Source organism: Grampus griseus (assembly GCF_964374135.1).
Source record: "Grampus griseus genome assembly, chromosome: 12".
Classification (NCBI taxonomy): Eukaryota; Metazoa; Chordata; class Mammalia; order Artiodactyla; family Delphinidae; genus Grampus; species Grampus griseus.
In genome coordinates this window covers 3,289,439-3,303,885 of record NC_139006.1, presented here as the reverse complement: position 1 = coordinate 3,303,885, position 14,447 = coordinate 3,289,439, and the positions used below count along the sequence as shown (strand labels likewise).

At 51.4% G+C, this 14,447-nt stretch overlaps 1 protein-coding gene across 1 annotated transcript in view; it reads left to right on the top strand.

Annotated features, from left to right (window-relative positions):
• Positions 1–13,891, top strand: part of TMEM132C (transmembrane protein 132C) — a gene marked incomplete at its 5' end in the record, with an annotated part of 372,803 nt that extends 358,912 nt beyond the window's left edge. The window contains 4 exons of the mRNA XM_082667952.1: positions 2,180–2,385; positions 4,085–4,358; positions 6,261–6,452; positions 12,223–13,891. Coding sequence (XP_082524078.1) covers positions 2,180–2,385; positions 4,085–4,358; positions 6,261–6,452; positions 12,223–13,386 — 1,836 coding nt within the window. The 3' untranslated portion in view covers positions 13,387–13,891. The remainder of the gene's footprint in view (positions 1–2,179; positions 2,386–4,084; positions 4,359–6,260; positions 6,453–12,222) is intronic.
• Between the last annotated feature and the right edge of the window lie 556 nt (positions 13,892–14,447).

Below are 14,447 nucleotides of genomic sequence, written 5' to 3'. Positions count from 1 at the left end.
TCAAATTAACTTCTTGTGTTCTTAACTTCTTTCAAATTAGCTTCCACTGCTCTTGGCTCCATCTCAGTCTTTCACCATATCTCCTTCGCCCCAAGATCTTTGTTTGGTTGTCTTGAAGCAAGTACCCCATGAAGAAAGGGCCATGTTCAGGCATCCATCCAGCTGTCCATCCATCCATCCTTCCATCCATCCATCCATCCATCCATTCAGCCACCCATTCATCCATCTATCCATCCACTCATCCATCCATCCATCCATCCATCCACCCATCCATCCATCTGTCCATCCATCCATCCTTCCATCCATCCATCCATCCATCCATTCAGCCACCCATTCATCCATCTATCCATCCACTCATCCATCCATCCATCCATCCATCCACCCATCCATCCATCTGTCCATCCATCCATCCATCTGTCCATCCATTTATCCATCCATCCATCCATTCAGCCACCCATTCATCCATCTATCCATTCACTCATCCATCTATCCATCCACTCATCCATTTATCCATCCATTCATGCATCCATCCATCCACCCACCCATTCATCCATCTCTCCATCTATCCATCCACTCGTCCATTTATCCATCCATGCATCCATCCATTTATCCATCCATTCATGTATCCATCCATTCATCCATTCAGTATCCACTTTGCTGAGCTCCGACTTCATGAGCAGCTGGTATGAGGAACCAAGAGATCAAAGAAGAAAAACATGTACTTATTGCCTTCGAGGATTTTACAGTTGAAAATGTGAATTTACACATGGGGCTAGTGTAAATCCCATCCCATAAACTTGACTATGCAAGATGGGTCATGTTTCTCTATAACCCAACTTGATTTCTCTTTTCAGTTTTCAATTCATTATGGCAACGAAACATCATCGGAGGCTAATTTCTAGGAGATTTAACTACCCTCAAGGCCTTGGGGAGGGGAATTCTAGTCCTCAAGGATTCTGTCCACGGTTCCTAGGGCACACCCATTATCATTCAGACTCCACACGGGTTACCTCTGATGTGGTCCCACCCCTGTGCACTCTGCTCCTAGCAGCCTCCTCCCAAGGGGCACGGGCATCCTCCAGCTGTTTCTTTGCCACATGACGACATCCGTGGGGCTGTAAATAGATGCATCTTCCTGAGGGTTTAGGCATTGGAACACAAAATCTAGATGCTTGAAGACTTTTATTTTATTTGTCTCTGTGTTTGTTTTCCTTTGTGCTCTGTCTTGTCTCTTTCCTGAGTCCATGATCTTCTAGAAATGGGAACAGTGAAAGGAGGAAATTCAGGGGAAGGAAACATAAGTTGGTCATCACTAATGAGATTCTGCCATTCACTGGATGAACAGTAACAGTACAGATACACAAAAAATCCTAGGGCCTCAGGGGAGGTGCTGCAAACAGGGAGGGAAGGGTGTTCCCAGGGAAAGGGAACTACATGTGCGAAGGCCTGAGCGTTCTCCTGATGGGGAGCCATCAGAGCTGCGTGTGATTGGAGCAGAGAGTGTAGGAACTGGAAGAGCCCTGCTAGAGAGAAAGGCGGTACGAGCCCTTCAGACCCTGGGAGGCTGGATGGGGCGGGACGTGGGTGTGGCTCACCTTCTGAGCAGACATCGGCCTGGAGAACAGACACCTCTGGTGCCCAAATCACATTCCCCGGGTCCACCCAGAGTTCAGTCCCAGCTGCAGTTCTGTGCAGGTTCAAGTTCACTTAGTGATTGCTGCTTCTCTCAATCTACTTCTGCTTTCCATCCCAGGGCCTGTGTCTCAGCCTAAAAGTGTGGGAAAGTTAACTCACACAGCAGCCCTCACTCAAAGAGAGACAGGAGAGGAGCTGGTAGATAATATTCCTGCCTCTCATACTGCAGGTGGACAATTCTGTGTGCTTTCCATGAGGGCCAGAAAAATGGAGCCTGATGGTCACAGCAGCAAATGCAAAGATGTACCTTTCTACCAACTATTCTTATTTCTCTGATTCCCTCAGTCTGCTCCCTGGTCCCCCTTCCCTGGGGTCAGTCACCTCCCAAGTAAACCAACCACACTGAATCCTTGTCTCAGGCTCTGCATTGAGGGGAACCTAGATCAAGCATGCGTGCTTTGCTAGAGAAAAGGACAAATGGCAGAAGGGTGGTCTCCAGGGCCCCAGGAACTTCTCCTCCTCCATCCCCTCTCTGTCTTGGCAGGTGTCCGACCGCTGTGACTACATCTTTGTCAATGGCAAAGAGATGAAAGGCAAGGTGGACACGGTGGTGAACTTCACATACCAGCACCTGAGCGCCCCCCTGCACGTCACCGTGTGGGTGCCCCGGCTGCCCCTGCAGATCGACGTCTCTGACACGGAGCTGAGCCAGATTAAAGGCTGGAGGGTCCCCATCGTGGCCACTAAGAGGTAAGCCCGGGACGGGGAGATGCATCAGAGCTGTGATGGCAACGGCCGTGGAGACTGACCTTAACGCTAAAGGAGCCAATGCAGGGCCCAGTGCAGACTAGGTGATGCTGTTACCATGGTGATGACATGATGCAACGCATACATGCCTACGGCCTAACAACAACCCTCTGGGGAAACCAAGGCCCAGGGTAACCCAGCCAGGCAGGAAGGCTGCTGAGCGGCTGGGTCAGCATGAGATCCAGTCATTTGCAGTCTGCATGGGCTGCTAGGAAACTGTCTCCTGCAAGTGGTCCCTCCAGGGTGAAGCCACAGAAGTAACAAGATTTTCTAGGCCCTCCACCCCCAGGGAATTTAAGTTTGGGTTTATTTTCTCTAAGCGAAACGGTGAATCCTTTTTCTGTGCTGGATGAATATCTATAAACTTGAAAAGCTCTATGCGTATCAAAACATTGGGTAAAGTCTCCTTGCATTTATACTGGACCATGGGGTTGCTGCCTCCTCTTAAACCGAAACAAAAGCCTCTAATGTATTCTGACTCCGGATTGTCTCATGTAGGAGTTTGGGGTCTTATTTTCTCAGCTCTGTGGCCCTCAGTTTAGCTAAATAAGAGTTGTTGCTGAATTCCGGTTTCCTGGGTGGAATCTCCCAGCTTAAACCACCAGCACTATTTTCCCAACAGTCTCCCAGGCACCAGGGTCTTGATTTTTAAGGGGCAACTGGAGTCCATCTCAGGATGGATGAATGGAGCAGTGAAATGGTGAATCCATTTCTACAGGGTAAACTTGAAGGCATTTGTCCTGCCGGGGAGGACAGACATGACTCCAGCCAAGACTTCAGACCAGTTAGTGGTCACGAGTGGCCAAGATACGGGTTCGTTCCCTGTCCCTGAAGAAGGCAGAACTGACACTTGCTGGGTTCAAATCCAAGCTCAGCTACCTTCTTGCTTTGTGAGTTTGGGCCAGCCACCCAATCTCTCCGCCTCAGTTTCCTCATCTGGACATAAGAATAATTAAAGTTTTGCCTCATGGTGTTATGAGATTCAAAGAGTCCATCCGTGCAGAGCTTAGGATAGACACATCTCAAGAGCATCATACCACCCTGCCCAAGAGACCTTTCTACAGTGGTGGAATGTTCTAGACTCACAATGTCCAGCATGGTAGCCGCTAGCACAAGGGGTTATGGAGTGACTGAGAAATTTAGTGTTTTGATTTGCTTAATTTTCTTCATTGAAATTAAGTTGTGAATAGCCATGCATGGTTCTCTGCTACTTTGTGGACAGTGTACGTTTAGTAAATATTAGTTCTTCTATCTTTTATTTGTCAATAAATGTCTTCAAAAGAGAGATGGGATTTTTTGTGGGTTGCATATATCGGGAGGGATAGGATGTGGAGAACTCCTTTGGGTCATGCTGTTGAGTGGAGAGAGATGTTCACATTTTCTTCTCAATTAAGTCTTCCCTTCCTCCTTTGGCAAGTACAATAAAGCTTGCTTCTTTGCATTATTAAACAAGAGAGAGAGACAGAGAGAGAGGTGTTTCACCCTTTGTGCTGCCCGGTGGTAGAGCTGGTGCTCCTGTGTGGTCCTGAGGCTCCTGCCCGGGATGCTGTCTCTTGGAGGTTGACGGGGGCACCTGCCTCGTGACTCCAAGCACCTTGCATCCCATCCCCTGACCTGAGAGCCTCTTCTCTTTTCCTGGCAGGCCCACGCGGGACAGCGAGGATGAAGAAGAGGACGGGCGGCGGGGCCGAGGCTGCGCCCTGCAGTACCAGCACGCCACCGTGCGGGTCCTCACTCAGTTTGTGTCTGAGGGCGCCAGCCCCTGGGGCCGGCCAAGCCACCTGCTCAGTCCCGACTGGCAGTTCGACATCACCCACCTGGTTGCAGACTTCATGAAGCTGGAGGAACCCCACGTGGCCACTCTCCAGGACAGCAGGATCCTGGTCGGGAGGGAGGTTGGCATGACAACCATCCAGGTAGGAAGCCGGAGCTGGGAACTTCTGCACGCCCATCACTGAAGGTGGTACCCAGCCCTGGGGGAGGCTCACTAGGTGGGCGGGTCCTCGTGGCCAATTCCTTGTCCTCGTGATGGCATCCTGGGGCCCCCGAAAGGTGAGCCTGGACCAGCTCTCTGAGCCCCAAGCTCCTTCCAGACAGAATTGAGAAGGTGGTGGTCACACCCCTTAGTGCCGCTATGACCCCCTCACTGCTGCATGCTCCATTCCCACCACCCAACCCGCCCCATCCTGACTCTACTCCTCCACCCTCAGTGCCCCCTTTCCAGATGCGCACCTCCTACACCCTCTTAGAACCTTCCCCCATCTCTGTGCTGCTCTTGCCAGCGACCAAAGAAGGATGCGTCCCTTCTTCCTTTCCTCCCTTCTTTCCTTAGGTCAGTCTGTCATTCTGTCGTACAGTCATTCGACAAACTCTTTTCAAAATCCTACTACCTTGGGCTTCCCTGGTGGCGCAGTGGTTGAGAGTCCGCCTGCCAATGCAGGGGACACGGTTCGTGTCCCGGTCCGGGAAAATCCCACATGCCGCGGAGCGGCTGGGCCCCTGCGTGTCCGGAGCCTGTGCTCCGCAATGGGAGAGGTCACAACAGTGAGAGGCCTGCGTACCGCAAAAAAAAAAAAAAAAAATCCTACTGCCTCTTTTGCTCAAGGAAATGTATAGAATGGTGGGATTTCAAAACAGATGACAGGGCATGAAGGCCGTTCAGCCAGCCCATCAAGTCCCACCCTACTGACTCCACCTTTTTTGTTTTTTGTTTGTTTGTTTTTTAATTTTACTGAAGTATAGTTGATTTACAACGTTGTGTTAGTTTCAGCTGTACAGCACAGTGATTCAGTTATACATATGCATATATCCAGTCTTTTTCAGATTCTTTTCTCACATAGGTTATCACAGAGTATTGAGTAGAGTTCCCTGTGCTGTGCAGTAGGTCCCTGCTGGTTATCTGTCTTACAGACAGTCGTGTGTGTGACTCCACCTTTCTGGAATGTCATTCTGGATCCTTTCACAACCACCCCAGGTAGAAATGATAGATACGTTTCTACCATCTCACCTGAGACATCTCAGGTCCTACACGTGGTTTATGAGATGAGGCAGAAAGTAATATTTCAGCAGAGGACACATTGTGCTGGGGGCCCGAAGGGAGAGTCAGCAATTTATAATTCAGGTCTCCCGTTGGTTCCGTAATTCACCTAGAATGGGAGTTGGGCCGCGCAGAGTCAGCCTGTGTGCGACTCTTCACGGGTCCAGGCAGCAGGATCGTCGTGCACGGTTGACCAGGTTGTGTGGTACGCAAGAGAGCCTCATCCAAACGGGGAGGGGCATTTCCTTTCAAAGACAGAATGGAGGGCTTCCCTGGTGGCACAGTGGTTAAGAAGCTGCCTGCCGGTGTAGGGGACACGGCTTCGTTCCCTGGTCTGGGAAGATCCCACATGCCGTGAAGCAACTAAGCCCGTGCGCCACAACTACCGAGCCTGCGCTCTAGAGCCCGTGAGCCACAACTACTGAGCCCACGCGCCTAGAGCCTGTGCTCCACAACGAAGGTAGCCCCCGCTCGCTGCAACTAGAGAAAGCCCAAACGCAGCAACAAAGACCCAGTGTAGCCAGAAATAAATTAATTAATTAATTTTAAAAAGACAGAATGGATTTTAATTTTTATGTCCATTTTCCAAAAGATAGAGCTAAAGTGTCTCCGGGGAGGGGTGACTTTATCTGATTCTCACAAAGGCCCAGTTCGGGCTAGTGCATATAGTGAAGTAGGTGTGTGGCTCCTTCACACTGTATTCCAGACCCTGTTTAGGATGGAGGGAAAGGTTCCAACATCCAGAAGCAGGTGTGACGGATTTATCTTGTGTCCTGCCCAGGTGCTGTCCCCATTGTCTGACTCCATCCTGGCCGAGAAGACAGTAACCGTGTTAGATGACAAAGTCTCGGTGACAGACCTGGCCATCCAGTTCGTGGCTGGGCTGTCTGTCACCCTTCACCCCAGCACAGAGAACAGCAAGGCCGTCACGGCTGTGGCCACAGCTGAGGAGCTGCTGCGAACCCCCAAACAGGTAGGGGCCTGGATGCCAGAGGTTGAGGGGAGCAAGGCTGGTTGCCACACCTGATTCAGCCAAAGGGGAGGGAGGTGGGAGGAACTGGGACAGGGTGGCCAAACCACATTCCAGGATGGAGTGATTCGGGCTGTGTAAAATGCACGTGGTTACGTCATCCAAGAAGCGGGGTCTGTGATGAACCAGAATAATGGTACCCAGTGCACGGGGATGGATCAGTCATCTGTGCAAAGAACTGTCAGAAGCCTAGCAGCTTAAGACAGCAACCACTGTCGTTCACGGTTCTGCGGGTCAGGAGTCCAGGTGGGCTCAGCTGGGTGCCACGCTCCTGGGTTCACAGGCTGAGAGCAAAGCCTCTTATCAGGAAGCTCTGGGGAAGAATCTGCTCCTGCACTCACTGGTGTGGTTGGCAGAATCCAGCTCTGCGCAGCTGAATGCCTGAGGTTTCTGTTTCTTCGCTAGCTGCTGGCTGGGAGCCTCTCTGCTCCCTTCTCTCTGCACCCCCCACCCCACCCCCCGCCATCATCTTCAGAACCAGTAACGGTGCATTGAGTTCTTCTCGTGCTTTCAACCTGACTTTCCCTCTGCCACCAGCCAGAGAAACTCCTCTGCTTCCAAAGGCTCCTGTGACTACATCAGGCCCTCCCAGCTCAGCCAGGCAGCTCTCCCTAACTTCAACTGTGCATATAACATCATCATCGGGGGGACATCTCGTTTTGTTCCCAGGTTCCAAGGACTAGGGTGGACCATTCTAGAAATGCGGCACGTTGCTACCTGGTATGGTTCCAGAGCATCACCAACAGGGAGCTGGAGTAGGTTCCCATCCTGGTCCAGCTCCCAGTGCTGGAACCTCTGCTCACCTCTCCTGGGGGCAGGAAACTGGCATGGCATTTGCTGGTTTAGAAACAGCGGAGCGAGCAAAGTGGGGAGACAAAGCAGAAAGCACGAAGCTATTTGCTGAGAACTGGTAATTAATCAGGGGATAACTGACATTGCCATCTCCCTGGCATGGGGCAAGGCCACCCATCAGTAACCAGCCTCACCCATCTGTCTTCATTGGCTGATGGTAATTGGAGGGCCCCGGTGCTGCCTAAGGGGATCTGTGCATGGAGTTCATTCCATTTGCAGACATGACTCTTGAAAGAATAGGAGATCTAAATCATGCCTGGACGTGTGTTAGTTTAAGTATTTCAGAATTTCTCATCTTTGGGGAATTGCGTTGGCTTCTCCTGAGACAACCCCTACGTTCCAGCCTGGCTGTCATGAGCTAATGGAAGGACTTGGTCTCAGTCCCACAGCAGGGATGATGGAGATGAGGTTGGCAAGCCCACGAGGTTCTGAGGGCTTAATTCGGATTGCCTGCCGTTCATGGGGGCTTGTTTGATGTTCAGTTCATTCTCCGTCTAGAGTTGATGAAGAAAAATGAACTCAAGGCAAAAAGTCAGCCACGATGAACTTGCATGCTGCGTTAACAAGGTTTTATCGCAGCCCTTGGAGTGTGGAAGGCTGGCCCCTTGTTCTTGGTATTTCCAACTTTGAAATACAAAATCTGAAAGACGGCTATGCCGTGAATATGAGGCAGTTGCATTATACTCCCCTGTGCCCTACCAGTGCCGAAGAAGGCTAGGCTGGTGAAGTGAAATGAGGTCTCCCCCAGCGTGAATGCGTTCGACTGAGGCTTTAGAAGGGGGGCCGTCCCATTGTATGATTTGTAAGTTGATGAAGCTGAAGGAGAGGAGGGCGGTGAGGAAAATTCCTGAACCAGTCGTGTCTTAGCTTTGATCCCCCAAAAGGCTGAGCCTGAGATGAGGATCCACCTGCAAGGACTGCATGTGGGCGGTGAAGGGAACACCAGAAGGGCGTCGGGAAGTGAGGGAAGGAAGGGAAGACAGCCAGAAGAGTGTGTTCCCAACTCAGCCACCACTGTGGGCTGCTGGAGCCTGGGTCTCCTGGGGAAACCATCAGCCAGTGTAGAAAAGGCTGGAGAGTCATTGTACCTGAGGTCAAGGAAGCTGGGATATGTACCACACCTCCCGTCAGCCCTTAGTGGAGGGCTGCTTCTGGAGGGTGTTAATTTCTCGGCATTTCTGGCTGCGGGCATGACCACATGGGTTCCAGAGGCCAGAATGCCCTCAGGCCAAACCACCTTGCGGGCTCGGAAGTTAAGCAGGCGGGTATTGTAGGAAAGTGGGCAGGTGCCAACAGCACGCACACACCACCTTTAGACTTCGTGAACGTTCTCACTCCTAACAGGAAGCTGGTGATAGTCTGGGCTTTTCCTTACAAGTGATAGAGGCCTAACTCGGGCTGGTTGAGTCAGACGTCAGAGTTTATCAGTTCATGTCCAAGCATGGGCATCTTCAGGTAAAGCTAGATCCAGACGCTCCAGTGGTGTCATCAGAAACCTTCCTTTTTATTATTGGCGCTTGTCCTCAATTCTGGAAGATGGCCAGCCCTTATTTCTTTGACTATGGAAGTTCTCCCATATTCTTGGCTTCTGGAACTCCTAACAGAAAACCATTGGTCATTCTCATTCTCTTTCTCATTCCTTTCAACCTTTCTTTCCTATGTTTCATCTCTTTATACTCCTGTGGGTTACATTCTGGGTAAGTTTCTTGGCTCAGTCTCCCATTACACTAATTCTCTCCTCAACCATGTCTAATCTGCTGTTCAAACTATCCACTGAGTAATTAATTTCAACCAGAGTATTTTTCATGCCTAGACGTTCTGTGTGGTTCTTTCCACAGCTACCTGTTCTTTTTCTGGTGACTCCCACTCTTTCAGTGTAGTTTCTACTCCTTTTTACTCTCTTTAACTATTTTTTTTGGCTTATTTTTGTTGTTGCTTTGTTTTATTTTATAGTCTTTTTCATTTGTTTTATTATCTCGAATCCTTCATCTGCTGATCTTTCTATGTGAAATTTTTATGGTTTTCTCTCATAGTAGAGCCTTCCCTCCTAGGGACTGTAATTTTTTTTATCATGAGCACCTCTTGAGCTGTAGTTGCTTTGTTTTATATGGTTCCTGAGGAATTCCTGTGCAGTTTTGCGTGCGTATGGGTCCAGTTTCAAGTAAATGTCTTGCAGCTCCTTCACCACCAGGTGTTATAACTTCAGACTCGCCACTCCTGGGGAAGGGGTGAGGTTCTGATTTCCAGGGGAGACATTTTCGCACCCAGTGCTCAGCACACAGACAAGCATCACTGATGTGCCTCTGGCCCAGTGGGTAGGCTTTCTCACCTGCATATGTGGAGAGGAGTCCTGCCTTTACGTAAAAGGTTTCACCCCAATCTGACACATGCCTAGGTGGGCATCACCATCCCAGCCACTGGCTGGTAGGTCTTCTGAGCAGCTCTGCACGCCCTCAAGCTGGCTCAGTAACAGTTACCTATTTGTACCACTCTAGTTTGCCTTCTCTTTTCATTTCTGATTCCTGGGAATTTGCATCTCTTATTTGTATATTTTTACCTAGTTTTCTACTAGTTTATACTTAGCCAGTCTTCTTTGTTGTTGGGACATGCTCTTAAGATTCTCTCTCTCTCTCTCTCTCCATTCCAGCTTGCATCCCAGCTCAGTAGTTCCAGGGGAAATAAATTCTGCTCTAATTCCAACAAAAGCCCAGAGGTCATGTCCCATTGGCTGGTTTGGGTCATGTGCCTCTTTCTGAGCCAATCACTGTGAAGAGGGTAGTAAAATGTTCTGATTGGCCAGACCTTGGACATATGCCCACCTCTGGAACTGGAGAGGCCGGTGCTCCCACCCACACTCCTCAAGCTCTGAATGGAGAAAAGGCATGGTTCTGAAAGGAAAATTAGTGTTCTAGCCCCCGTCGGAAAGGAGGAATGGAAACTGGTCAGGCCAAATAGATGTCCATCCCAGACCCTATGGTTTAGGTATTCACATTCCCACTTTCATCTGGGGAAACTGAGGCCCAGAAGAATTGGTTTAAGAAAAATGTTCCCGGGGAGATAGTGGATCCATGTGTTTAATTCAAAACTCCCACTTCAAACCCTCTGCCCTTTGCCATGGTGTCCAGAGGCCAGGGTTAGAGGAAACACAGGATCCTTTGCCCGCAACAGACCCCTGGGGTTCTGTTAGCTCTTCCCAACCATGAGATCACTGCCCATTTCCTTCCCCCCCTCTGCACCCTGCTTCACCTTCATAACATCCAGCAGATTGTCTAGCAGGAGCTATCCCAGCCATTTCACAGCCAGGGCCAACCCATCTCCCTCCTAATCTCTAGTCACCTTCCTTCCTCCCTGTACACTGAACTGTACATTAAAAAGTAAAACTTTTTAGGGGGCTTCCCTGGTGGCGCAGTGGTTGAGAGTCCACCTGCCGATGCAGGGGACACGGGTTCGTGCCCCGGTCCAGGAAGACCCCACATGCCGCGGAGCGGCTGGGCCCGTGAGCCATGGCCGCTGAGCCTGCGCGTCCGGAGCCTGTGCTCCGCAACGGGAGAGGCCACAGCAGTGAGAGGCCCGCGTACCGCAAAAAAAAAAAAAAAAAAGTAAAACTTACAGAATTCCCTGGCGGTCCAGTGGTTAGGACTCTGTTTTCACTGCTGAGGGCCTAGGTTCAGTCCCTGGTTGGGGAACTAAGATCTCACAAGTAATGCGGCACAGCCAAAAAAAATTAAAAACTTAACACATCAAACCTATGCAGAGCTAACATCCCAGCCCAGCTCCAGGAAGCATCCCAGCCTGCCACGATGAACAGCCGTGTCTTGTTTATTCTCTGTCAGTCTTCTGTCCACGACTACTCAGTGTGTGGCACACGGCCTGACACAGAAGAGGCTTTTAATACGTGTCCTTGACATGCTCCGATTAATGGAAATTGGACCACTCAATGCCTGTTCTTAGAGGACAGGGAAGAATTCCAGACACATCACAGTTGTTTCTTTCAGTCCCTGGCCTGGTCAGTGACCTCAGAGTCAGAGGCAGCCAGGAGATTGACTACCAGCCATGCCTAAGACTCGAGATGAACTGGCTGGACTCAAACCAGCTCTGTCACTTAGCGGTGGAAACCTGAGTGAGCCTTGGGTCCCCTCTGTGATCCAGTCTACTCACCTGCAGAATGAGAAATATAGATAATAGTGTGTACCTTGTATACTGTTGTGGTGATGAAATGAGTCGATAATGAAAACCACGTAGAACAGTGGCTGGTACCCAGGAAGCACTATGGACACCTTAGCTACCATCATCACCGTGGTGGCTGGAATAATGGCGCACCATAGATGGCCACGTGTGATTCCTAGACCCTGTGAATACGGCACCTGATGTGTCAAAGGGGACTTTGCAGATGTGATTAAGGATCTTGAGATGGACAGATTACCATGGAGTATGCGGAGAATGGAACATACTGAACTCAATGTCATCACAAGGGTTCTGATAGGCGGGGGGGACATCAGAGCGAGGCGTAGGATAATGTGAAGACCCAGCAGACGCGCTCAAGTGACGTCACTGGTGATAAATTCAGTGGAGCCTGGATTCAGTGAGGGCTTTCTGTGGGGTCTTTTCCCTGGGTAAGGATTATACTGGAGCGGTCACTGCCTGTCTACGTTAGTTCTTGTTTCCGTTAAGGTGATTCTCGGACCTTGATATAAAACCTGGATTTTTTCCCCCAGGTGCATCAGCCACCAGGTCTGGATTTTAAGTCCTGCCCCTAAGTCTTTGGGTTCTGTTCTAGCATGGCGGCAGGCGCGATCCCCAGAGAAGAGGTGTCCGCCCCCCTCGCCTCCCCGTGGCTTTCTAACTGCCCCTCTCCCTGCAGGAAGCCGTGCTCAGCACTTGGCTGCAGTTCAGCGATGGCTCAGTGACGCCCCTGGACATCTACGACACCAAGGACTTCACCCTGACCGCCACGTCCCTGGACGAGGCCGTCGTGTCAGTCCCCCAGCCCCGCTCGCCCAGGTGGCCCGTTGTCATGGCCGAAGGGGAAGGCCAGGGACCCCTGGTCCGAGTGGACCTGACCATCGCGGAGGCTTGCCAGAAATCCAAACGCAAGAGCGTCCTGGCCGTGGGCGTCGGCACTGTCAGGGTCAAGTTCGGCCAGAATGACGCTGACTCCAGCCCCGGCGGGGCCTACGAGGAGGCCGAGATGAAGAACCACGCCAGCGGCCGGCGCCAGAAGGGCCAGGAGGGGCCCTGGTACGGCAGCTCCTCTGCGGAGCGCGACGACGGGGCCCCCCGGAGGGGCAGCCCCACGGCCAAGTCGCTGCTAGACAACAAGGTGGGCAAGAACAGCCGGCTGGACGGGGCCCGGCTGGCGGGCGAGGGCCAGCTGCAGACCATCCCCATCGACTTCGCCAACTTCCCGGCACAGGTGGACCTGCCGCGGGCGGGGGGCGGGCCGGGGGCCGGCGACCTGGTGCAGGCGCCCCGCGGCCTGAGCGACCTGGAGATCGGCATGTACGCCCTGCTGGGCGTCTTCTGCCTGGCCATTCTCGTCTTCCTCATCAACTGCGCCACCTTTGCCCTCAAGTACAGGCACAAGCAGGTGCCCCTGGAAGGCCAGGCCTCCGTGACCCACTCGCACGACTGGGTGTGGCTGGGCAACGAGGCGGAGCTCCTGGAGGACGTAGGCGACGGGTCCCCCCGGCAGGACGAGCACACGACCGTCATAGACGAGAGCGACCGCCTCCTGCTCAACGGAGGTTCCCAAAAGCACGGGCACAGCCAGGTCCCCAGGCCTGCCGACTCCGGGGACAGACAGGGCAAGGACCAGAAGCTCGAGCCCCTGCACTCACCCACCTCCAAGAGGAAAAAGGTGAAGTTCACCACCTTCACCACCATCCCCGCCGACGACAGCTGTCCCACCGTGAACTCCATCCTCGGCGGGACCGACGAGGACATCCAGTGGGTGCGCCAGGACGTGGGCGTGGGCGCCCCCAAAGAGCTCAGAGAACACCTGGAGAAGTTCAAGGACAAAGCCTAGGCCCCTCTGGCCGAAGGGCCAGCGCTTGGACACCCTCCTTCGGTTCCAGAGTAGCTCTGGGGCTGAACAGGGAATCGTTGGGGTCCCCCTTCGAAACCAGTTGGAAATTCTGAAGCCGGAAAGGGACGTTTTTTTGTAATCAGAGGTTGATGACGACAGATGTTCTCAAGTTGGCGGAATAAACTCGGGGAAGGGAGCTTCTTGGAGACGTTTGACCTGCGCAGGGCCAAATTGGGAAGGTTATTTTATGAGTCAAAATATAACCCAGACAAGCTACCAAAAAGTATTTGTTAAAAAAAAAAAAAGCAAAAAGACAAATAAAAAGACAAGTAATCATCTGTTTATATTTCTAATAAAGGAGCAAAATATATTAAAACTAGGGCCTGCTAAGAGACATTTTCCGTTTTAATTCAGTATTCCTTTCCTATTCCGAGGACAGCCTTGGACTGTCACCCTGGGCTTGGGGAGGAGACGTTTCTGAATATTGGTTGCCTCTTGGGATAGACCTGAGGAGTTTTACATCTCTACTTAATAATCTTTTCTTCTTCCACATTCTCTTTTTTCCCCTCCTGTTTTTCTTTTCGTGTCTTAGACTTCCATTTGATTTATATTTAATGTCTATTCCTGAGGACCCAATGGTATATTTTCCTAAATTAAACAAATTATATTCCTAAACATCAGATGAATGCTTAGAAACGATGTCAGTTAATCCACTCTTTAAGTATTACGTTTGATGCTTTTCTGTATCCCTCCAGCCTTGTTGATATTTGCTGGGTTTTCTACAATCAGGGGAGTTCTCAGAGCCTTTGGGGGGATGGGGGAAGATGCCTTCACCCATCCCCACTACACCCACCACAGGGCCAAAGCCAGTGGGTAGGACACTGGCAGAGGCTGGACCCGTGGGACACAGCCAATAGCACAGAGCCCAGCCAGGTTCCCCTGACCCCTCCAGGACTCCATCACTGGTGTCGTGCGGATGCTTCTCCCAGGGGAAGATGAGGTCCGATCCACAGGAGAGAAACCAGACCCAAGAGTAACAAGCACGAGCCTCACAGGGTAGA